General features: G+C 42.9%; 1 protein-coding gene and 1 pseudogene across 1 annotated transcript; both read left to right on the top strand.

Moving 5' to 3' along the window:
* Positions 1 to 7,368: 7,368 nt before the first annotated feature.
* Positions 7,369 to 9,337, top strand: LOC133953469 (carbohydrate sulfotransferase 12-like; annotated as a pseudogene).
* A 1,188-nt stretch (positions 9,338 to 10,525) lies between these two features.
* On the top strand, positions 10,526 to 22,980 carry ern2 (endoplasmic reticulum to nucleus signaling 2). The gene is made up of 24 exons (XM_062388020.1): positions 10,526 to 10,856; positions 12,333 to 12,450; positions 12,549 to 12,582; positions 13,267 to 13,339; positions 13,442 to 13,514; positions 13,715 to 13,837; positions 13,947 to 14,048; positions 14,638 to 14,697; positions 14,802 to 15,015; positions 15,966 to 16,044; positions 16,181 to 16,331; positions 16,537 to 16,670; positions 16,939 to 17,145; positions 17,668 to 17,821; positions 18,034 to 18,138; positions 18,235 to 18,334; positions 18,868 to 19,057; positions 19,136 to 19,232; positions 19,346 to 19,545; positions 20,060 to 20,207; positions 20,319 to 20,446; positions 20,541 to 20,664; positions 20,748 to 20,815; positions 21,180 to 22,980. Exons 1-24 carry the CDS (start codon positions 10,791 to 10,793, stop codon positions 21,372 to 21,374), a joined length of 2,943 nt encoding a protein of 980 aa, XP_062244004.1. The 5' UTR covers positions 10,526 to 10,790; the 3' UTR covers positions 21,375 to 22,980.
* The last annotated feature ends 2,844 nt before the right edge of the window (positions 22,981 to 25,824 follow it).

Here is a 25,824-nt window from a genome sequence, read left to right as displayed (position 1 = left end):
TTTCTCCTCAGATACTCAACCATTACTGACAATAATCCATCAATTAATTGACTTTCCATTAAGCTACAAAGTGTTTACTGTAATCACTCTTATCTTCCTGATGTTCTCCTTCACACGAGAAATCATTTGCTCTTCTGTCCTGGAGAGGAATCCCTCTCATGTGGCTCTCTGAGGTTTCTACCTGCTTTTTAACCTGTTAAAGTGTCTTTTTAGTACTTTTTCCTTACTCCTGTTGAGGGTTGAGAACAGAGGATGTCTCACCATGTTAAAACCCTATGAGACTAAATGTATTTGTGAATATGGGCTATACAAATAAAATGATGAGCATCACCACAGGGCGAAGCAAGCAGCCCATAACAAACAGGTTTTAGAACGGGCACTGCACCACTTTGCAGATAAACCAGGTAGGATGAACACAAACCTCCCTCTGCACCATAGACAACATCCAGCACACAAAAGAATAAAAATGTATATATGTCGTAGACGTGTTTGACGACGTCACCGGACAAGAGAACAAATGAGTGGATGAGTGAAGTTAAAAAAGTAAAAATTGTCAGATAGGAAGAACAGGCCTGTATGAAGTGATTGTTGATATTCATAATTTGAAATATACAAAACTATTTTAATGAACAACATGACACCACCGATATGCACAACAAATACAACTAAACCTTACAGACACACAATACATCTGCAAAGAGAAGGAAAATGCCCTTTTCATGACCTGAAAAATACAAAACAAACAAAGATGCAAAACATTACCACAGAAGGACTCAAAGTGACTACACAACAGGTACAGCACGGCCATAGCGACAAACAATACATCCACTAAAAGAAGAAACATGGCTTCGTCAAGAAATAACATGAAATGACAGATAAATAACTGCTACAAAGATTTGAAAAATTATCACAAAGAGACACAAAAGATGCAAAACTATTGTCAATAGCTGCAGCGTGGCCACACAACGATGCATAGTAGGTGCAGGAGTCGTTACACAATTCCTCCACAAAGAGATGAAAAGTGGCCTCATAGAGACACAAACAGAGCAAAAGACCCTCAAAGGTTCTACAAAGATGAGAACAATTACCACAAAATAGGCCACAAAGATGCAAAGCAATTGTGAAGACGTGATGTATGGAAGAAAATAAATATTCCTGTAAGATCAAATAATATGAAATTACTTAATATTTCATTGTTATGATTATAGTATCTCATAATAAGTATCAGTATCGTGTCAAGAATATGTTTAAGCTTTGGTTCAAGTATTTTGCTTGCAAGAGATTCTCTGTGAATAATACAGTGTGTGGAATGTACGTGCAGAGCCACTTGTAAGACTCTCGCTCTCTCTCCCCCAGCATTCCTCCAGCCCTGTCCCGACACACACCAGTACAGTTTTTTCGAAGACAGTTGTCCCTCTTCTTTTAGTTTTTGTAAAAATGTCCTCACCTGTTCACGTCCGCTCCGGAGCGCGGAGCAAAACAGCATTCCGTTTTCTGTCAAAAAAAAGCATCTGATGAAAACAAGCAGCTGGGCAGAGTTTAATATATCTGTGGATTCATCTAACTGTAAAGCATATTTCCCTTTCTTAACTCTGTCCACCAGCTGGCACTGTATGTCATGGGCCATGGCGGTGATGTGCCGGGAAAAAGTCCTGTTAGACAGCGGCCCTGATTCCAGCTCACTGTGCCGCAAGCTGGGGACTGGGAGGAGTGTCAGTAGAATACAGTGAATAAAACCACAGAGCATTTAGTCTAAACAATAGAAAGTAAAAGTATAAAGTGTATAATAGAACCAGCGCCTGTTAAAAATTAGAATAAAATGATAATAAATAATAAACCATTCAAAACACAGTTACAGGGGGCTTTGGGAGCTAAATATTGTGTTTGTGCGTGTGTCGGTGTGTGTGTGTATTGTTCAGTCCAGTCAACGTGGAGCTTACAAGGAAAAAACATAGTGGAAAGAACACCACCCCACAAACACACCATAAGTTTGCTCACATCTCTGTGACAGCTGCCGGGGGTCCCGTTACAGGTTCCCCCGGTCCCGGGACCGACACTGTCCCCGGCCCCGGGACAAACCCTGCTCCAAAATACACCCAGACATATATAGTACAGAGGAGAGGCCCCTGAGCAAGGCACCTTACTCCCCCAACATCTGCTCCCGAGCGCTGTACATGGTCGCTCACTGCTCTGTGTGTCCTGCACCAGATGGGTCAAAAGCAGAGATTAAATTTCCCTACCTGCATGAGTGTGCCTTTGCATGTCTGTGCATGTGTTTGGAACTAATAAATGAATCTTAATCTTACATATGTAGTACACAAGAGATATGTATATATATATATATATACCTGTGAATTTAATCTAATAGAATTTAAGAAATAGGGAGACTACTTAAAAAAGGTTTCAGTGCTTATGAAAAGGCTTTGATGTCACAACTTACGTCAGATTTAATTCGTTCAATCGTCACTTATAAAAAAAGATTTCCACTGCATGGTGATTATTCATAATGTGTTTGATTCTTTATTACATTACAGGATTACTATTAAACTGCTTCACCGATTTTACATGACATGTTGATTGAAAAAATATAGAATCATTTGTAAGAGCACAATCCAATGCGACTTACAATAAGTGCATCAACCATGAGGGTATAAACCCAGAGCACCAAGCATCATGTAAGACAGGTCAAGGTCCTCCGAGAGGCAGTGAAAGTAGCTGGAGAAGCTCAAAGGTGTAACATCCCCCCCAAAGGCTTCTTTCGACTTTTGCTCAAATTCTTTTTCTTTTCGCCCACTTCCACGGTTTGAGGTAATGTAGAAATCTTTTCCACCCTTTTTTGATCTTTTTTGTCTCTGGTTTTTCATCAACTGAGACCTCTGGTTCTTCAACTGAGATCTCTGAATTATCTCCAGAGACCTCGGATTCATCTCCGAAGTACTCTGATTCATCTCCTGAGACCTCTGATTTATCTCCAGAGATCTCGGATTCATCTCCTGAGACCTCTGATTCATCTCCAAAGTTCTCTGATTCACCTCCTGAGACCTCTGATTCATCTCCAGAGATCTCGGATTCATCTCCTGAGACCTCGGATTCATCTCCCGAGACCTCTGACTCATCTCCAGAGACCTCTGATACATCTCCTGAGACCTCTAGTTCATCATTTGAGACCTTTGGCCTTTGGGGTGGGATGGGTGGTTTATTGATTAGGAACTTTGGCTCAACATTTGAGACCTTTAGAATATGGTCTGAATCCTCTAAGTCATTGTATGAGACCTCAGATTTAAGGTCCCATGAATCAGAGCCCTCTGGTCCATCAACTTTGACCTCTGGTTCATCATCTGACACATCAGTTTCAAGGTCTGATATATTAAATTCTGTGTCCAACCGATCTCGGGTCTCTGGCAACTCATCGTCTGAGACATCAGATTCAAGGTCCCATGATTTATAGTCATCATCCCACGAATCAGTCCTCTCTGAGTTCTTCCTCTCATGATTTGAGACCTTTGGCTTATGGTCCGAAAATTTTAATCCATGGTCTTTGTCCTGCAAGATCTTCTGTTCATATCCAAAGATCTTCTGTGGCCGGTTTTCATTGAATGGATGAACTTCCTTTAATCCTATTAGCTTCCGGTTATTAAATCTGCGAGAATTTATAAATTGTTCTATATTAGTAATAGAGTTCTGGTGCTCCATCTCCATGTCTTTGATTTTATCCGCAGAAGCCCGAGACTTCCTCAGCTCCATTTGAAGCTGCTCTTTGAGGTCCTGGATCTTCTTTTGATACTCAGAGATCTTTTGTTTATCTTCTGAGATCTTCTGCTCATACCCAGATAACCTCTGTTCGTCCTTGGAGATCTTTTGTTCATACTCTGACATCTTTTCATCATTATCAGATATCTCTATTCGAAGCTGCTCTTTGAGGTCCTGGATCTTCTTTTGATACTCAGAGATCTTTCGTTTATCTTCTGAGATCTTCTGCTCATACCCAGATAACTTCTGTTCATCCTTGGAGATCTTTTGTTCATACTGTGAGATCTTTTCATCATTATCAGATCTCTCCATTATGATCTGCTCTTTGAGGTCCTGGATTTGTATGTGGAGGAGCTTTTCCTGGTCAAAGTCAACTGGATGTCTCTTGGCAGGCGGAGCAGGAAAGAAGGCTGATTGCTTCATCTTGTTGTTGCGATGCTCTAACTCTGTGATCTTTGTGTTGAGACACAGAATAGTTTGGTTCTTTTCGTTAATAATGGCCTTCTTTTTAGATACTACAATCTTTAAAAGCTCTGCCTTCTTTTTATAGAGTGATCCTTCTAAGTTCTCTTGAATGCAGGGCACATTTTGGGAGCTGGAGATAAGCGTATGATGAAGCAATGTTTTCAGGATCTCCTTCTCTGCTTTTTCTTCTTCGTATTTTTCCTTCATACAGTGAAGGTCCTTCTGAAGATGCCTAATAAGAATGCTTCTCTCTGCAGAAATGGAACTCCCCCTCTTAATGGTCGCCACCTCACATCTGCCTGGATAAAGTTGTTCAGTTTGGAGCAGATGGTCCTGGGTGATTCTTGGTAGTCTGTTCATTGTTGCCATCTTCCTTAAGAATATAAGCTCTTCTTCTTGTATGGTCGGCTTTTGGCAAGTAAGGAGAGTGCAGTACCACCACATCGGGTACACATGACAAGTTAATTTTGTCATCAAAGGATAGTGGACTCCTAAGAAATTATTCCAAAGATCATAGGAGTTAACACTTCTTTGAACTTTTCAATCATTTCCTGTATTTCCATGAACAAGAATCAGAAAGTTTTATACACATCTTTTTATTGTTTTTTTCGTTCTCTTACAACAATAATTCACACATACAGTGTATACAAAAATTGTTATAGGTAGAATATAGCAGTAGGATGTCCTACACGATATATGATATTAACAAAGAGCTTTAACTGAGCCAGAACGGACTCTATGAACCACAATTAACCCTTGACCCTTCCCACCCACTGACAAGAAAAAAGCAAAATAAATGCACAATTAAACCAAAACATACTTTACATTAAGAATCAGAAAGTTTTGATGGAATTTAAAAAAAAACAAATACATGACACAAAAGTAATTTAATAAGAATCTATGATTTCCACTTTTTTCCATATTCAACAATTTCGACATTTTCTTGAATAAACTTAGTCATTAAAGACCTAGCTGCTAGTTAGTGAAGCGGAGGATGAAGAGGCAGATCCAGTGGATGGCACTAGTTCACCTTGACGGTGGATGAGACTTTTATTCTGGGTTCCTTTGTGAGCCTGCCAGAGAGGTGGCATCATGCACTGGATTTTCATATGGTCTCTTTTTCAATATTGATCGATGATTTACTGATCAGTAAATAAGAATAAATACGCAGTTTATCAAGGGGTTTTATGACAAGCAGCAGGCCAACAGCACACACACTCACTCGCCCGCTCCTGATACTTTATGACGGCCTGATACGATGATGTCTTAAAAAATGATTGTGACTTAGTCAACCACCAACATTTTCGTCATGTCTCGTCAACGAAAGTTAAAATAGATTTAGTCATAGTTTTCGTCAACGAAATTAACACTGCACACTACATGACTTTCAAAGTCTTAAGATCACTGTACTGTTCACACTACATGACTGTCTTGTACTCAGGGGTGTTGTGAGCAGAGGAGCAGAGGGCAACCATAGCACAGTGCCCGGGAACCAAATCCAGGTGTTTTAACCTACTTCTTCTTTGACGCGGTGGACTTTCTTTCAGTCTGTCAATTTCATTCCCTTGACTGATGAGCTCACTTTCACTTGTGGAAGGTGACACTGTACTAAAACTAAATTACATGATGTTATGGACAAAAGAGGGGAAAATATATATCAGTAGTTGGAGACAAAGTACTTAACATTTCTAATTACCCATATCTGAATTTTGGGATGAGCAGAATTAGAACAGATACATTTTTTTTTATAAATAAATGATAAAGTCATTGAAGTGAGAAAAGCATGACATATCAGTCAAAGTGCTCCCCCTTGTAGCTGGCTATAGTGGCTACAGGTCATAAGTTTTGCATCCTTCATAAAAGTGACACTTAAAACTCAAAGTACTCTTCAAATAAAGTTTCTCCAAACGTGTTTGTTATTTTATGTAGTTAATATCACGATAATCCATGTCCAAGAGTCCATTACCCCGGATAAGATTTATTCGTTATTTGCCACTATAAACACACTCTGACCTCCTCAAGCTTTTATTTTGTTACTTCCTGTTACCGGCATTTGAATTTGCATATTAGTTAAATATTTAGTTTCACCCGAAACATTTAGATTTAACATTTAGATTTAGATTTAACATTTAGATTTAGATTTAACATTTAGCTTTAAATTTAACATTTAGATTTAACATTTAGATTTAGATTTAGATTAAACATTTAGATTTCACATTTAGATTTAGATTTAGATTTAAATTTAACATTTAGATTTAGATTTAGATTTAACATTTAACATTTAAGTGTAACATTAAACATTTTGATTTAAATATTTAAAACATCTCTGAGTTGACAAATATTGTTGTAAATGTGCAAAAAAGTGACTCTCAAAAATTCACACCAGTTGATTAAACATGGTTTGAAGCTAAATGTGATAAAATGTTGCCGTTATTTTCAGCGTGAGCTGTTTTACAAACGGCACCCCATATGTCCGCTCCGGAGCCCGGAGCAAAACAGCATTCCGTTTTCCGTCAAAACTGCATCTGATGAAAACAAGCAGCTGGGCAGAGTTTAATATATCTGTGGATTCATCTAACTGTAAAGCATATTTCCCTTTCTTACCTCTGTCCACCAGCTGGCACTTTATTTCCTGGGCCATGTCGGTGATGTGCCGGGAAATAGTCCCGTCAGACATCGGCACTGATTCCATCTCACTGGGCAGCAAGCTGGGGACTGGGAGGAGTGTCAGTAGAATACAGTGAATAAAACCACAGAGCATTTAGTCTTAACAATAGAAAATAATAGTATAAAGTGTATAATAGAACCAGCGCCTGTTAAAAATTGTGGTTGTGCGTGTGTGTGTGTGTCGCTGTGTGTTTGTTGTTCAGTCCAAGTGGAGCTTACGTTGACTAAGCTCCACGTTGCAATATCCAGGTCGGGTATTTTAGCACGAGTCATTTTTCAATCCTATGTCTTTATTTGGGCTTTGAGAGATCACATCCGCAGCTGAGAGAAACAGGAAATATCACATTTGTACATTTTACCTGGGTGATATTTCCAGTTTTTATCATTTGCAGCCGATACGTATAAGACCTCCTTCCGTGACAAATGTCCTCTGCGGAGCTGAGATAACTTCTTCTTCTTTTCTTCAGCGCTTGATTCGATATAACCATGTGCTCATGGTGGGGTCTACGAGTGGCGTTCATTCTGGGGTCGTTTTTTATGACCCTGCTCCTCCTCGTGTACTGGGAGGAGGTCAGGGGCCTCACCCTCAAGCCGCTGCAGGACCCCAAAAACGGGTCGCATCAGGCGGCATCTTGGCCTCGGATGACGGCCGATCCTTCCCTCTGTCCCTCCATCGCCCAAGCCGAGGCCAGTGTTATAGAGCAGGAGGCAAGGAAGCAGAGGATGAAGGATGTGTGTTCAGGACAGGGCTCTGTGGAATTCCCTGGAAGGACTCGAGCATTTGAGCAGATCCCCAACAGTGAGCTGGATCACCTGATAGTGGACAACAAACACCAGATCATCTACTGCTTCGTTCCCAAGGTACAGCTGAGAAACACACACACACGCACGCACACACACACACACACACACACACACTCACACACACACACACACACACACACACACACACACACACACTCGTTCATGGTGTCTCTTTGTCTTTCTGAACCTTCTTGTCTCTTCTCCTCCGTTCAGGAGGTTTTTGTTATCCCTCCGGGAAACTTTAAATAGAAATTGATTGTTTGATTCAAAGCATATAAAAATAGACTGTGACACTAACAGAGTATCCTCCTCTGTGTTTGGTTCTCCCTTTGACCAGGTTTGCGCAGAGTTACGGTTCTCTGTCCAGCCACCTGATGGCGCTCAAACTCCAGCACTACACCAAGTTCCTGTTTGTTCGAGATCCTTTTGTACATCTCATCTCTGCCTTCAGGGACAAGTTTGGACGGTGTGTTTCACAGTAGAGAGAGTGTGTGTGTGTGTGTGTGTGTGTGTGTGTTTGTTCACAGAGGTACGTGCTTTGATTAAACTGCATATATTTATCAAAGTGTGTGTATTTGTTTGTGTTTTTAAGCCCCAACCAGGAGTTCTACGAAATGTATGGTTCATTCATGCTGCAGCGTTATGGTAACATCTCCGGGGCTCTGCCGCAGGAATCAAACTGACATTTCTGCAGTTTGTCAAGTTCCTCCTGGATCCAGAGACTGAGCAGAGGAAGATCCTCGACGAACACTGGCGACAGATATTTGTCTCACACAGCTCACTTTATCACACTTCTCTTGAAACTACAAACTACACTTTCAAACACTACTGGATTTTTGTGATAATTAGATTTTATTAGATTACAATATGCAGAGAAAAACATGTTACTGTTACCTTCTCTGTCATTTCCACTTTGTTTGTTTCTTTCCACCATTGTTTTCTTGTGTGTTTTATAGTATAGTAGTACAATATCATTATTATTTTAAGAGAGGGCACATACAAACAGTGAGGGGCAGCGATACCAAAACAAATTTGATTTGTGTCACCTATATATATGAATCACAAACTTCTTCATGGGGTTTAATAACCTGTACAATAACAACAAAAGTGTGTGAACATGAAAATCTGACTGGTGCAGGCTGAGGAGCCAAAACCCTCCAGGGCAGTAAAAGAAGAACAGCAGTAGAGTTTCATTTCTTCTTTTTCATGACTTCCAATAAATGTACAAACATGGCAGATCAGTCAAACTCAAAATTAAAGCCATTTAAAAAGGGTGTGTGTCTTTGTGTGTTTCAGGTCTATCGTCTGTGTCATCCGTGCCAGGTCGGGTACGACTTCATCGGGCGAGTGGAAACCCAGGAAAGCGACGCCGATCACCTTCTGAAGCTCCTGAAAGTGGATCATCTGGTCCGCTTCCCCTCAGGGAACCGTAACCTAACCAAAGCCAGCTGAGAACAAGACTGGTTTGCACAGATTCCCATACCGATTAGAAAAGAGCTGTACAAAATGTACGAAGCAGACTTTGAGCTGTTTGGTTATCCCAAACCTGAAAGCATCCTCCCTGAGTGACCCGCACCACAGAGCCAAAGGCTACTTGGTTCATAGTGGGTAGAGCACTGGGACCGTGAGCTGACATCTCTGAAGGGAAATGTGCTGCAAAAAATAAAGTGTTTGTTGTCAAACTTTGATTTTTCTTTTTCTGATTGTACTTTGAGTGTCTGAGGTTGCAGTGGAAAAAGATATCCAGACATGTTGTGCATAAAATAAAATAAAAATGGTCAGATATGAAGAACAGGCCTTTATGAGAGTGAGTGTTGATAATCATTGTTTGAAAATATACAAAATTATTTTAAAGAACAACATGACACCACCGATATGCACAACAAATACAACCCCACCTTACAAGCACACAATACATCTGCAGATAGTAAAAACACGGTCTTGTCAAGAAAAACATGAAATGAAAGATACACAATTGCTACAAAGATTTGAAAAAATGTCACAAAGAGACACAAAAGATGGAAAACTATTATCAATAGCTGCAGCGTGGCTACACAAAGATGCACAACGGGTGCAGCTGTTGTAACACAATTCATCCACAAAGAGATGAAAAGTGGCCTCATAGAGACACAAACAGAACAAAAGACCCTCAAAGGTTCAACAAAGATGAGAACAATTACCACAAAGAGACACAAAACAGCCACAAAGATGCAAAGCAATTCTGAAGACGTGATGTATGGAAGAAAATAAAGATTCCTGATAGATATAATAATAAGAAATGACTTAATATCTCATTATTTTGACTTTTATCATTGTTATGACTTAGTTTCTCATTATGATGACTTAGTATCACATTGTTATGACTAAGTATCTCTTTGTTTTGACTTTTCTCATTCTGATGACTAAGTATCTCTTTGTTTTGACTTAGTATCTCATTGTTATGACTAAGTATCTCTTTGTTTTGACTTTTCTCATTCTGATGACTTAGTATCTCATTGTTATGACTTGGTATCTCATAATAATGACTCAGTATCGTACTCAGATGCTAAGTCATTGTTTTGAGAAAGTTTCTCAAGACTTCAGGATCTTTATTTCCTTCGCTCCACAGTAAAGTGACAGTGAGTGGATGAGTAAAGTTAACATGTCAGAACAGGCACTGAGGTTCCACCAGTGAACTCACAATGACAACATCCACCACTTTCTATGACACAAAGACATTGTCCTCTGTCCTCGTGTCTCTGTCCACGTGTTCCAGCCCTTTCCACAGATCCCCGCCCCTTTTCCACGCAACCTCCGCGCTCATTGGACGAGCCGGGCTGCCACTCGGCCGGTCCCGCCCTCACCTCTGCTCTGACAGTCGAACGTCGACGTCAATGATCGAACACGGAAACAGAGTTGTTGTGATGGAAGTTCAGCGGCTCCTCCGGCTGTGCGGTGACCGGGTTTAGTGGCTGTCAGCGCGGGGCTGGACGACGTGAGAGCGGGCCGCTGCGGAGCGTGTGGCCGATGGACCGCGGCGCTGGAAACGTCGCGGGGCTTCGACCTCTGTTGTCGGTTTAATAGCGTCAGGCGCTCGGACCCTGAGACGCGGAGAGCTGGGGGTCATGGAGGCGGTGGGACGACTTCTGCTGCCGCTGCTGCTCCTGTCCTGGGGAGGACAGCAACTACAGGTGGCTGTGTGTGTGTGTGTGTGTGTCTGTTTGTGTCGCTCACTCTGTGTGTCTCTCGTTATTTACGTGGAACTTTGGCCACCACTGCTCTGCGTCTATTTCAGGATCGAGGGAAGTTGCCATGATACGATGATATGACGTTTAGTGTTTAGCAGAAAGAAAGTTAATACTGTGTGTGTGAGTGTGTGAGTGTGAGTGTCAGTGTGTGTGTCTGTTTGAAGTGATTGTTGATATTCATTGTTTGAAATACACAAAACTATTTTAAAGAACAACATGACACCAAGGATATGCACAACAAATACAACCCAACCTTAGAGACACACAATACATCCACAAAGAGAAGGAAAATGCCCTTTTCATGACCTGAAAAATACAAAACTATAACAAAGATGTGAAAAGGTACCACAAAGACACACAAAACAACCATAAAGATGCAAAAAAAGACCACAGAAGTGACTACACAACTGCTACAAGATTTTAAAAATTGCCACAAAAGATGCAAAACTATTATCAATAGCACAAAGATACACAACAGGTGCAGCAGTCGTAACACAATTCATCCACAAAGAGATGAAAAGTGGCCTCATAGAGACACAAATAGACCAAAAGACACTCAAAGGTTCAACAAAGATGAGAACAATTACCACAAATAGTCACAAAGCAGCCACAAAGATGCAAAGCAATTATGAAGATGGGCAACTTGATGACACACAGATGCACAACAGGTAAAAGACGCCAAATCTATGCACAGACACACAAAACATGAACAAAGACATTTTTAAAAAGCAATGAAGCGATGACAAACTGCCTCTTTGGGACACAAAATGACCAAAAACACACACAAAACTTTTTAAACAAAATAAGCGACACCTCTCACAACAAGCAAATATGTTATTACCACAATGATCCACATAGAGACACACAAAACCATATCAACTCATGTTGTGTGTCTTGGGAGAGTTTTAGGGTCCGGGGCATCTTATCAGTTTGTGCACTTTTTCTATTAACCACCTGTGTGTATGTGTGTCCGTGTGCGTCATAATTCTGTTTGTAATAGTGTGTCTGTATCACTTAGTGCTACTCTACTCTGTGTTGCCAGTGGCCACCCCTTTGTGGGCAAATATGGGAGCGTTACACACACACACCCAATGTAGGGTGCAGTGTTGGCAATAAGGATATCCTGTTCAATCAGGAACACATCATGATTATTGGAGCAGAGACTTACTGCAGGGCCGAATGTCAACCCCTGGCAGACCTGACACACACACGCACACACACACACACACACACACACACATACATACACGCACCCAAACACACACACACACACACAGTGCTATGCTAAAATCTTGGATACATGACACGGTGACTGAACTCTCTGTCAGACAGCTGGCCTAAAGTTTTTCTCCCTCTCTCTCTCTCTCTCTCTCTCTCTCTCTCTCTCCCTCTCTCTCTCTCTCTCTGGCGACCCCTCAGGTCGGGGGGGTCCGGTCGGTCACCCTCCCAGAGTCCCTCTTGTTCGTCTCGACACTGGACGGTAGTCTGCACGCTGTCTCCAAACAATCGGGGGAGATCAAGTGGACCCTGAGAGAAGGTTCATACACAGATGTCGATGTGATTTCCCTAATGGTTATTTACATTTTTAAATTTCTTTTACATTTCTGATCAAATTGTTTCCTTGAATTCCTCCAGACCCCATCATCCAAGTGCCTGTCTACCTCTCAGAGTGAGTAGCACACACATAGACATTCACATATGCATACACACACACACACACACACAGGTCTGGACATCAATCTTCAATACCTTTTTAATGGTTAAAGAAATAAAGATATACATTGCGCACAAGGCAGTGAGTTTTTAAAACGATCAAACTGTCAGATTTGTTGTTTTGTGAACTAACATTTAACACAATAACTAACAAGTCCCCTTGAAAATACACATGTTTTAACTCACAACGTTCTCTGGGAAGTAGGGGAAAATGTCAGAGTTAAAGAAAGTGAAAAAACAATTCCCTTGTCCAGAATCCTTTTGTTTGTAGTAGAGGTGAAAACATAACCTCGGGTGGAGGTAAAGTAAACTATAGGAACAACTCAGTGTCGTCTCTCTATTGTCCCTTGCAGTCTCACACATCTCTATAAAAATGCTTTTATCATATGATGTCTACAGGTTTGATTTGTATTTTTTATTATTATTATAATTATTGTTTCATTTTATTCTGATTGTGAGTTTTATATCGTTTGTTGTGAAGCGCTTTGTTAATTGTATTGAAAACAAATGAATATTATATTGATCTCTAATACATGAATACAATGCTCTAAAGTGTATATTAACATTGTAGTGATGGAAGATCTCCAGTCATATCCCTCCTGATCATCTGATCATCATGTGAATGTTGATTTCTTTGCAGACCAGGTTTCCTCCCAGACCCCAATGATGGTAGTTTGTACATCCTGGGCGGAAAGCACAAGGAAGGCCTGATGGTGAGGAATAAAGTGTGTGTGCGTGTGTGTGTGTGTGTGCGTGTATATGTTTGTGTGCCTGTTTTCATCAATTGTTTTCCGGTTGTTTTCATGTATTTGCAGAAACTACCTTTCACAATCCCAGAGCTGGTTCAGTCAGCTCCCTGCCGGAGCTCTGATGGTGTCCTCTATACAGGTAAAGAGAGAGAGAGAGTGTGTCTCTGTGTGTGTGTGTGTGTGTGTGTGTGTGTGTGGAGGGGGGGGGGGGGGGGGTTGTGCAAATATGCTGAGAAAAGTGTGACCTGTTTCATGTACTTCATAGTGGGGCCCATTGTTTGTCAGACAGTTCAATATTTGAGAATCCTGGTCCGTCAGTAGTTGTCTGTGCGCGTGCAGGTAGAAAACAGGATGTGTGGTTCGTGGTGGATCCTGAGACCGGTGAGAAGCAAACCAGTCTGACCACCTCCTCCTCTGAGTCCATCTGCCCCAACTCTCCTCTGCTCTACATAGGACGCACAGGTAGGTTGCACCAGCAGTCCTGTGTACACACACACACACACACACACACCCACACGGCTGGAGTATTCCCATTAATCACAACTTCACTTCTTGTCTGTTCGTTTCCTAGAATATGTTGTGACCATGTTCGACACGAAGACGCAGGAGCTGCGATGGAACGCCACATACAACGATTACTCAGCTCCTCCTTATGATGAGAAGCAGGACTACAGTATGTTGTCTTTTATTGTGCCACCATTTGTAAGACCAATACGTTGCTTTTACTGTCAGACCTCTGGTATTTAACTCATTATCTATAACGACCTGTTTTAGCCCCACTGTTTCCTATGTATGTTAATTGCTTGCTTACACATGTTGGATATGAAGTCAATGAACATATAGTCTGATATTTTAATTTAAAACATTGAATATATATATATAGTCTGATATTTGAAGGAGGTTTTATGCCCTTTTAGTGCTTTTTACTTTATTGTTTGCAAAAAGAATCAGATAAATCTGTCACAGAATTAAGCCTGTGAAGAACAAGAGATTCCCTAAGTTATAAATAATTGAGAGAGGTACACAAATGAAATAGAAGTGAATTAGAAGCAACAAAGGACCGTCAAAAGACTGAGAAAACATGTGAGTCTTCAGTTTAACCTTAAATATGGGACTGTAAAAAGGTAAACACAGCTTCAACCAGGGGACAGCCGGGAGCAGCTGTCTCTTCCTGGTTCCAGTTAGAAGAACCACGAACATCAAACCTCCCAGAACGTGTTACACATGTTGAAAGTGATGTTTGATTCTGTGCTCTCCCTCAGAAATGGCTCATCTTGTGTCGAGTGGGGACGGCCTCGTCGTGACAGTGGACAGAGAGTCAGGTAGGCAGAGGTGTGTGGTTTCTACTATGTGAACCTATTATTACCCCGAGATGACAATTCGTCGAACACGTGTCTTTTTCAAATGTCTTCTTTCTGTCTTCTAGGTGACGTCCTGTGGACTCAGAACTACGGCTCACCCGTCGTGGGCGTGTACCTGTATTCCGGCGACTCGCTGAGACACGCCCCCCACCTGTCCCTGGCCATGGAGACGCTGCGCTTCCTCACCTTCTCTGCCGGCGACCGCACGGACGCACACTCCACGCTGAAGTGGAGCTATCAGTTTGTGAAGGAGCAGGCAAGCGCAAAAACACAACTCGTGTAAGAGAATTAGAATTTACACACACTCACACATGCAAATACGAAATAATAGACACTTGTTTAATTCCGGACTGAAGTGATATTTGATTTCCAGAACGATACTTATACATAATAACTGTTATTAAAGGGTAGAAAGCACAAAACCTGCTGAACAGTCTCCCTACAGATGAGGCAGATGCACTGAGACTCTGTTGGTTCCTCTCTCATGATAGTTTGACAATCAAGCTAAACTCTGTTGTAGTGCGTCCACCCTGTGGTTTGGACTGGTGGACTGGTAATGACAGTGTGAACTCCCAGTTCTGCAGTTTGATTTCCTGTATCTGGGGCAATGAGTCAAAGTTCTGTTCTTGGCTGGATCTCTTGTGGAGGTGTCTGTTTATTCTGTGTATTCTAAGAATAGACTAGAGATGGACGACATGACAGCTCCCGAAAAAGTGAAGTCAAATCATCTTGATTGCCCCCTGGTGGCTGGCTGCACTTTAGGTCTTAAACCCCGCCTCCTCCGTGTTAGTGAATGGGCATGGAACAAACAAAAAGTCCAAATATGAGTCAAATAGATTTTTCTCAAACTTGATTTCCGTCAGTTTAGGGCGTTCACACAGATTTTAGTTCAAATTGTTAATTTTCCAGTGATTGACAGCTCTCTGTGATTTTAGGAAAACAAGAAGCAAGAACTTCTGCAGCAATACAATAATATTTAAATATAAAAAGTATGTGTAAATGTTCTTATTTGATTCCAAAGCAGTTTCTTTCATTGTTTAGTTATCAGTGTGAGCTGATCGTTGCTTTACTCTGGAAAACCCCAAATCTGATGAATTATAATTAGGTATAATTATGATTTATATTTCTGTACCTGTTTGAGTTTTGCTCTCGACAGAAACACAAACAACATAACTTGATAACTGGACTTTCTTTAGCTGAGGAGATAAACCGGCTTCTGTTTCCTTCAGACCAACTCTCTATGTTGGAAAGCTGGACACTCACCTCTACGCCTCGACCTCCCTCGTCCACCACGGAATCTCATTAGTGGTGAGTTCAAACGCACAATCAATTTGTATCCTGTATATCTGTAATCAGCTGTAACACTAATTTAATAGAACCTTAAACTAATAATAATAGATAATATTATAATGAGGATATAATGGCTCTGGTTGGTCCATTGCAGCCTCGGGGTCTGACCCTGGCTCGGATCGAAGGTCCTGTGACGGCCGGAGTGACGGTGAGTGAGCGAGGGGAGTGTGAGATCATACCGTCCACTGACATACGCTACCCTCCGGGGACCACCAACAGCCGGAAGAACCACTGGCTGCTAATAGGTAAACACACACACACCCAGACACACACACACACTATGAACTATTAACGTATTGGAGTGGACCTAGATACCTGGAAAAGCATTTAAAAACTAAAACTCTAGCATTCACAGAAAAGGTTACAAAGTCCGGTCATAATCGTATAGATTTATCAACACAAACACAGACACTCATAAATTCGTTATATGTGTGTATTTGTGTGTTTCAGGTCATCACGAGCTGCCTCCAGTCGCCCACACCACCATGCTGAGGGATTTCCCCGTCAGCCTGCAGCATTCTGGCGAGGCTGTCATCCCCCCTCGCCCCCCCGGCTCCCCTGCCTCCTACTACCACCAGCGCTATGTGAGTCACATCCCCGACTTTACACCTGAGAGGCGGTAAATCACCAGAATCACCAGAATCAGGCAGTTACCCTCATTGGGCCGTTACTCTCCATTACGGCCGACTGCAGGCTGTTCCAGAGAGCAAAGAATTGATGTGATAAACTTCTAAATGTCCCTTTAACAGCCAGTTAGATGGACAAACTGCTTTACATACAAATAAAGCAGACACACACAGATGATAAAGCGCTCATCCCGTTTCAGCTGCTTGTCCTCCCTGTGTCCTTCAGTTCCAGTCGGTCGGTGGGGGCCACAGAGACACCAGCGGGGACAGAGGAGGGGAGGACGTGGACGGGGACGGGGACGCTCCGGGGCCGACGCAGCCTCGGAGGCCGGTCGCCGCGCTGCCGGTCTACATGAGTCCGGACCGCCTGACGCTGGCTGTCCTGACGCTGCTGCTGGGAGGATGGGTGGCCTTCGCGCTCACGTACCCTGGTGTGAGTTTGTGTTACTTATACACAGATCATGAAAACAGACCCAGCCTGTGCAGTGGAATGGAAAGATGTCGGTTAAGAAGGAGGCAAACGCCAAAGCTCACTAAAAGAGACAGGAGCTGAATTTGAAATACCTCCTACCAGTTTTTCTTTCAGCCGCAGTGAGCATGAAATTAATTCATAAAGTTGAACAAACAGAAGTTATCCTTATTATCTCTGCCAAGGAAGTTATGTTTTGGAAATTGATTAAAGAAGAACCGAGTTTGAGTGTTTTTCAACGTTTTCCTTGATTTCTCAAAGATAAATACAATAATCTGGCTAATTAAGGTACCGATACTTATGAGATCAAAATAAAAATCTGGATCTAGTGAATTTAAATATGATATCATATTTGGGCCTATGCGGGGGGGGGGGGTGCTCTCTGTGTGCCCCTAGTTCAACCCTCTAGATTTCAGAGGGTTGAAACGAGGCTACGTTTCTAAACATGTAATCCATATCTGGGAACTGTGTTTTTTTTCTTTCCAGCGAGCAGCCCAGCAGCTGAAAGCTCAGCGGCAGCTGGAGGAGGCGTTTGAGTCTCGTCTCCAGTGCTTACAGACCAACATGCAGACCAGCACCCAGACGGGGACCTTGGTCTCCACAGACACGACTCTCTCCACCGACACAAACCTCTCTGGTGGTGAGCAGCTGATAGAACAAGTTGTTTTCTCTTTAGTTAAGGTCCTGGCGGGGGAGTTCAATTATTAAAATGTGTCTCTCCGTTTCACCAAGGACATGAAAGATTATTAAAATTCAAATTTCTTGATTAAATCGGTTACAGTGGGAAAGTTAGCTTCATTTAAAACTCGTTTGTACACACATAATAAATATCAACGCCTTCTCTACATCCAGACTCTGCACCTGCATCGGCCCCCCCTCCACCGAGCCCTCACACTCGGAGCAGCAGCACCTCGGACGCTGGTAAAAATCATACAACGGGTCACAGTCCCACAGCAGGTAACACAAACTAAACACAACTGTTAGTGTTAAATCATGTCCTCCTGTCCTTCACCATTCAGATGAATTTCTCTCTGCTTCTCTCGTCTTCCTCAGACCTCTCAGAAGGAAACACTGAGGGGGTGCAGGTCGGGAAAATCTCCTTCACGCCGTCGGACGTCCTCGGACACGGCACAGCAGGAACCTTTGTGTTCAGGTAAACAACGGCATTGTGTACTCGCGTGTTTACCACTGGGCTGTTACCGTAGCTGATTGTGTCTGATGGAGAGATGGAGCAGGGACCCCCTAATATATATATTGCATAAAATGGTGTTTTATATTAAACTGGGCCTAGTGCCATGTATAAACATAGCTACCCTGTTATTGTGCATTCAATACTAAGCTATTCAAATAATACACAGGTTCATATATTCATGTACTATTTTAAACAGACATGGTATAGGAGCTGAAGTGTGTGCATTGCTGACTGAACGGTAACGTCTTCTGGCTCCATTTATCCATTCGCTACAATATGTTGGATTCATGTTAATGTCTATTTACAGACATTTATATTAGTTGTGAAAAAATTTGTTGAAGAAAAAAAAAAAAGTTGAAAAATTAGTTTAATCAACGAAAAATGTTGCGACCCCCCTGCAGTACCTCCGCGGACCCCCTAGGGGTCGCGGACCCCATGTTGAAGACCTCTGGTATAGACGATGAAAATGTGTTGTTCTGTGTTCGGAACGCCAGGGGTCAGTTCGACGAGCGCCACGTGGCGGTGAAGCGAATCCTGCCAGAGTGTTTCGAGGTGGCAGAGAGAGAAGTGCAGCTCCTCCGAGAGTCGGACACTCACCCGAACGTGATCCGCTACTTCTGCACGGAGAGAGACCACCTCTTCACGTACATCGCCATCGAGCTGTGCGCCGCCACGCTGCAGCAGGTCGGTGTCTCCGAGAGAGCAAAGTGATGTGAGGCCCCGAAATCCAGGAGTAACATGTCTTTACATGTGTCTCCGCAGTACGTGGAGGATCCATCCGGCTTCCCTGAGTTGAATCCTATAACTCTACTGGAGCAGACCATGTGTGGCCTTTCACACCTGCACTCACTCAACATAGGTCTGACAAACACACAAGCTGTTTAGAGATCTTTATACACACAACAACACACAAGTGTCCCCCCTGGAATCCCTTCTTATTTCTTGTTGACGCTCCATCATCTGTCCCTTTAGTCCATCGAGACCTGAAGCCCAGGAACATCCTGCTGTCGGTTCCCAGTGCGCTGGGTCAGGTCCGAGCGCTCATCTCGGACTTCGGACTCTGTAAGAAGATCCCGGACGGTCGCTGCAGCTTTTCCATGCGGTCGGGGATTCCGGGAACTGAAGGGTGGATAGCTCCTGAAGTACTGGGGGATACGCCTGGAAATAAACCAGTAAGATGCATATTACTGGGTCAAGTGGTTTGTCTTTGAGTCTCAGAACTGATTCGGGCAAATTGCATAACTGGCCACAGTCAGACAGAAATCCTGCAGATAAACAAATTGACGTTTGAAACTTTATTCTACTTGTTAACAAATATTACCTAAATATCTTGTTTTTTTTTCACATCAAGATCCGCACTCTGTTCCCTGAGCAATTGATGAAAGTGCTCTGTCTTTAAAATTATAAATACTCGCCCCTTAAGCCAGATCCACAGTTACACTTGACAGGTTCTTCTGTGGCCCATAATTCATCCCTCCATCAAGTTAGACACAAATTTGTCAAGAAATTTGCAAAGAAATTAAAACCACTTGTTGCCAACTACTATTCTTTTTAAATGTAATATTAAAAAGCATGTCAAGGAATACCTACTTTTCTGTCTTGGAAATCTCCTGTGACTTTGGTGAAAAGGTTTTACTTGCTGTTGTGTCCATTTGTCGGCCTGACACAGTTTTGGTTTCTCTTCAGACGGCAGCGGTGGACGTGTTCTCAGCCGGTTGTGTGTTCTACTACGTGATCAGCAGGGGGCAGCACCCGTTCGGCGACGCACTGAGACGACAGGTCAACATCCTGGCAGGAGAATACTCCCTCTCATGTTTTATGGAGGATATACACGGTGAGGGCGGCGTGGGACTTCCTCTGTTTGTCCTTAAGATTGCAATGTAACCCACGTACAAGTATACTTGACTAACTTGAAAACAATCTTTATATATCTCCGTCCAATCAGATAACGTCATAGCCCAGGATCTGATCGAGCAGATGATCGGGGCCGAGGCCGAGTCCCGTCCGTCCACCGCCTGCGTGCTGAAGCATCCCTTCTTCTGGAGTCTGGGGAAGCAGCTGCTCTTCTTCCAGGTGTGTTCCCCCGCTCCTTCCAGGCCCTTTTAAGAAAAGTTCTTGTTTCTTTTATTGCTGTTAAAGAGACATTTTATTTTGTGTGTGTGTGAAGGATGTGAGCGATCGCATCGAGAAGGAGGCGGCGGACAGTCCCATCGTGGTCCGACTGGAGACTGCCGGCCGAGCCGTGGTCCGGGCCAACTGGAGGATGCACATCTCAGGGCCTCTTCAGACAGGTGCACGACACAAACACCACCACACGTCCTCAGGTCCCTGTGAAGGATTAACCAAATCATAAATGTTCTCTCGCTCGTTTCAGATTTGAGGCGATTCAGGACGTATAAAGGAAACTTGGTGCGGGACCTGCTGAGAGCCATGAGGAATAAGGTCAGTCACACACTTAGTGTTTTTTTAGTTTTTAAACAAGCTCTGGACCTTTTCTGTGGTTTGCCTCTCGAATATGAAGAAAACGCAGCAGGAGTTCACATCAACAGGAAGATGTCCAGGCGATAGGCGGAGCCTGGGTGGAGCAGCAGGAGGCGGGACTTGATGTATAAACATAAACATATAAACATCAACTCCTCCGTCAGCACTAATCTGCAAACGCTCTTGAATCTCGTTGTCTTCCTGATTTTCCTCCAATGATATTTGTATTCTTCGTGCATCTGTGTTAGAAACGTCATCAACACGCCACAGATCTTCTCATATACGCCCCCCCCGCTCCTGATCTTCCACCTTGTGCTTCTTCCAGAAACATCACTACCACGAGTTGCCTCCGGAGGTGCAGGAGACGCTGGGCGAGCTGCCCGAAGGCTTCATCAGCTACTTCACCTCGCGGTTTCCCCGGCTGCTGATGCACACGCACGCCGCCCTGAGCATCTGCGCACACGAGAGGCCGTTCCACCCTTACTACCTGCCCCCCCCGCGCCCAGCCACGCTAAAATGACTCTGCTCTCCTGGACTCCACACGAGCACACGCGTCCATGGACCTTTTGGTGAGCAAAGGAAATCGCTGACAGTGCCATGTTATTGCTTTTGTAAAGCCCACACTGTTTACGGGACGGTTACAGTGTTGTTGTTGTTGTTTTTTCTATAAACCTTGATTTGTTTCACAGATCCATTTAATCTTTTTTCCTGCAGTTGTTGTTCAAGGACTATTTGTTTTTCAGATTAAAGTTAGAAACCACTCAGAATGCAGATCTTTCTGCACACGGTTGTTATATCAATAATATCAATATGAAATCTTTCAAATGCAGTTGCCACATATTTGTTTTCAGTTAAGTGCAATAGTTAAGCTTTTTCTTTTTTTAATCACTACAGATCCGGGAGCGCAGTAGTTCTTTGAATTCACTTGGGGGGGGGGGGGGGGTAGCCCTGAAGCCGACATGTTCCACCTGTGAAGTTTGATCCAGTTTGGTGTTGAGGTGTTTTGCCTTTTAAGTGATGGAGATGAAAGCTTCTCCCGTGAGTTGAAACTTTCTCGTTAATTTTGGAAAAGCACAGTCGGCTTTTTTTCCTCCTCCAGTGAACACAACAGACTTCTGTGCTGGATGAGAGACTTTGGCCTGTGTGCAGAGATTCCTTCATCTTTACTCTTTGATGCAATTCTGTCTTTTTCTTTTTAATTCACAGTTGAATTTTGCAATATTTGTATTGGAATGAGGACGAGAAGGGGGATCCACAGTTTCCCAGAATAAGACACTTGTTTTATCCCAAATCACCAAATGTCCCTGAAATATCATCGTCTCCCTTTCCTTTCCTGTCCGTCTCTGTTACTGTGTCTGATGTCCTACATACAAACAAAACTCATCAACTACTTTATTTTATAGATTTCTTACCTTTAGAGGATAATTCAGATGAGAGAGGGGGGGGGGGGGGCAGTGTTGCTCAGGTCTCAGATTGTAGCTTCAGGCTTTAGTTACAAAGAAAAAACGGTTACTGAAATATGATTATTGTGGAAGGCGAAAAACAAACACAACTATTTTGTCACAACACTGGACGACAACAGGCGGCTGGAGAGCTTGTGTCGGCTGACAGATGTTCAGTTCCCCGTCCTGCTGCTCGTACGTCCACTTTGCCCCAAATCACTGCAATGTCTGATGTTATGTATTTTATGTAATTTATGTATTTTGTGTATTTTATGTATGTGTCTGTTACTGCACTGCTGGAGGATAATACTCACATATCAATGGCACCGTGTAAATAAAAACAACAGATGGGGAAATGTGTGTTTTGGGCAATGAAGCAGAAATGGCAGCTTTTCGTTTGAAGTCACGGACATGTATGTTCCAGGTTGTGCTGTTTACACGCGTGTAACCGAGCTGTAGTTTGTTTCATCGATGGATCCCCCCCCCCCCTTCCCCCCCCAAATGTCTCTGCACTGCTTCATCTTTTTTTCAAACCTTCACAGTTTCACACGATGCTGCCGAGTCGTGTGAGATCTCCGGATCAGGGTTTTGTTTCGAGTTCTGCGGTGGAATGAATGATGAAGAATTCATCTTTTGTACTTTGAATTAAATTGATGCTTTGGGTGTGCCAAAGAATGAAGTCAACCAGGTGTGGTGTGGTTTTTATATTACAGCCCAGTAATTGGCTTTAGACCATGTTGAGACAGTGGGAAATGTAAAACTTAGCGTAATGGTCCTTTAAATAATAATGCTAATACATATATATATCACATTTCATAGATAAAATGTAGCTTACGGTCAAGTAAATGCATAAAACACGTTAAAGCATATAAGTACACAAAACAATATAACATAGATATATATAGCTTCTGACTGAACAATGTGTTTTTAGATGAATGCATCATTCTCCGCTTCACGCTGTGGATTGTACAGCCTTGTGAAATGAAAGAGCTAATTAACAAACTGTTGCAGGTGAATCTCAGTGAAGATCATTTGTGAAATCACGCAGTTGTAGCTTCAGCACCTCCGATGATTGTGTGCAGTTTGTGTGTCAAGTTGTCAACCAGCCGATTCAGTTGTTTAAATTGTATCTGGTTCAAGTGAAAAGTTTTTTTTTTTGTCTAGCACGAGGTTGTGTCCGTTCTAACGAGGTGTAGTGACTTCACAATAACCTCTTGTCATTAGTGAGTCCTCCTCAAACTCACACTTTGTATTGTGTGTGTGCTGAGCTTCATATCAGCAGTCTCATGTTTCTCACTTTCATCCTGCCTGGTTTATCTGCAATGAAGAATTAATAGTCAATGTTTTTCATCTACTAATCCCACACGGTCTTCAGCTCACAAGTTTTCAAAATAAAAACTCTGTTATTTAGCTCATTTCTAAATCATCACCGACTAAAAAACAACAACTCTATGCTTTTACTTTGAAGACAACTCGCTCAAGAGGCCTGAGGACTCGTGTTTGAAATATCAGCCTGTTTTTATTTTTCATCATAAAAAAGCAGCTTTAACACAACTCTGCCAGTTTAACAGGACTCGTTAAAAATAACAGTTATTTATTTATTTGTGTGTTTTTGCCAAAAAAACATCAATTTACTATGCCAGAGAGATTTGAAAGCTCAGTATCTGACACGCTGAGCGACTTCTGACCTTTTTTATTATTTACAAGACATGAGACATTAGTCAATTAGTGCTGCAGTACTCCCTGTGTGCCAGCAGAGGGAGACATCTCCTAAGTGGTTCAAAAAAATAAATATGGAGAAGTGATTAATTTCCATATGTTCACTTGAATCGAGGCCTGGAGAAGCTTCTGTCACGTCTGCATCGGTGGCCTCGTTGTGTTTCTCACTTTCTCTCCATGTGTGTTTGTGTATCTGTTGTGTTCATAAACACACAAGCTGCCTCTGAAAATAACACACACGTCCAGCGGAGCAGATAAGACACAACAGAAGAGGTCTAATGATGTGACGGCCCAGGGCCCGGAGATGTGTCACTGCCAGATCGTCGGCTAATGAGCCACCAGTTGTTTATACTGGGCTGCATGATGCATTGGTTTGGTCAGTTCCTGTGTGTGTGTGTGAGTGCGTGTGTGTGTGGACACAGGGAGTACTTGGCTCATTACTAAATATCAGAGTTCAGCTGTAGGCCCAATCAAAACAGCCTTAGGGAAACATCAGCTTAACCACAGTCATGAGGCCGAATTTTCTCCTTCTCCCACTGACACACACGAACACACACACACAAACACACACGCACACACACACGTATACACACACACACTCTGAAGTACTGATGAATGTGCTTGATAGTCAGTGCCTGTGTTCTCTATTATATCATTTAAAGCAAATTGACTTAAAAACACTATTTTGTAAGTGTGCGTTTAGTGTTGAGTGTAAATGAATTGTGTTGCTCTGGGGTTACTGAGGTGCTGCCAGGATCTTTATTTGACCAGGTGGAGGTTTGTGGTTTGGTGACTGAATCACCATGAAACTTGGCAGAAAGGTGTGATGGAGGAAGAGTGTTAAACTTTGTCGAGAGACTTTTGGCTTTAACTTTTATGTGTAAGGTTTTTGAGCCAAACTGCGACAATAGAGACTTTTATTCTCTTAACCAGGGACAGGGAAGGATCCATTAAACTCTGCAGGGATCAGAATCAGCTTCTGAATCTACCTGACATCTGACTGAGAATCTTAATCTGATCTTGATTTAAAAAAAAGAAAAGGTCACATTAAGAGAACTGATTTCAAGTAGTTTAACACAGACGTGCACACACTCACAGTGCACGTGACCCACTTGTTCAGAGTGCAACACGGGGACAAAATGTCCTGCTCCTCTGTAAACCAACACTTCCTCATGTCTCACGCGCCACTGGGGATACATGTTTTCTGCTGCCTGCGTTTTCCCTCTCATCTCTTTTGTAGGACGCCACTGGTTTGGGTTTCTCTGATGTGTGTGTGTGTGTGTGTGTGTGTGTGTGTGTGGGAGGGAGGGGGGGGGTGGCGAAACAGGCAAAGGGATGTCGTTCTTACAGTCTCTCCATTTTGGGATCAGGACAGGAAGTGGACTCAACAGAGGAAACATGACACCCCCCCCTCCCTCCTCCTTCCTTGTACTTTTTCTTGTATTCCCTCTTCCTCCCTTTGTGCCCCCCCCCCCCCATTCACAGGATAATTTCTGTCTCTTTTTGGTAACAGGGATCCAGCCGGCTGCCACGTGTTTGTGCCGTGTGTGTGTGTGTGTGTGTGTGTGTGTGTGTTCAGACCTTAAATTACCTTCTCCTCACTTCCTGTGTAAATAGATCCATGCTGAATCAGTGATTTGTGAAACACCCCCCCCCCCCCCGTTACATAGCGGAGGCTCGTCAGATGAAAAGTCAAAGCAGAGGTCAGACTCCGCTGGGTGACGGGGATCTGACCCGACTCCAGCGCCTCTCTGGTGCCCGGCGGCCTGATGAGCTTCATATTTCACGATGTGGAATCAAAGCCCCGGG

The sequence above is a fragment of the Platichthys flesus genome, chromosome 5 (genome assembly GCF_949316205.1).
Source record: "Platichthys flesus chromosome 5, fPlaFle2.1, whole genome shotgun sequence".
In the NCBI taxonomy this organism is placed as follows: Eukaryota; Metazoa; Chordata; class Actinopteri; order Pleuronectiformes; family Pleuronectidae; genus Platichthys; species Platichthys flesus.
The sequence above is the reverse complement of the archived record's forward strand: the minus strand, read 5'-3'. Positions and strand labels throughout refer to the sequence as shown.

What these genes read in the sequence shown, in the direction of transcription:
- ern2 (XM_062388020.1), top strand. Translation starts at nt 10,791, where the DNA reads ATGGAGGCGGTGGGACGACTTCTGCTGCCGCTGCTGCTCCTGTCCTGG. An exon ending in ACCACGGAATCTCATTAGTG is followed by an intron (nt 16,045 to 16,180) that starts GTGAGTTCAAAC and finishes GGTCCATTGCAG; the next exon opens with CCTCGGGGTCTGACCCTGGC. An exon ending in AGCAGCTGCTCTTCTTCCAG is followed by an intron (nt 20,447 to 20,540) that starts GTGTGTTCCCCC and finishes GTGTGTGTGAAG; the next exon opens with GATGTGAGCGATCGCATCGA.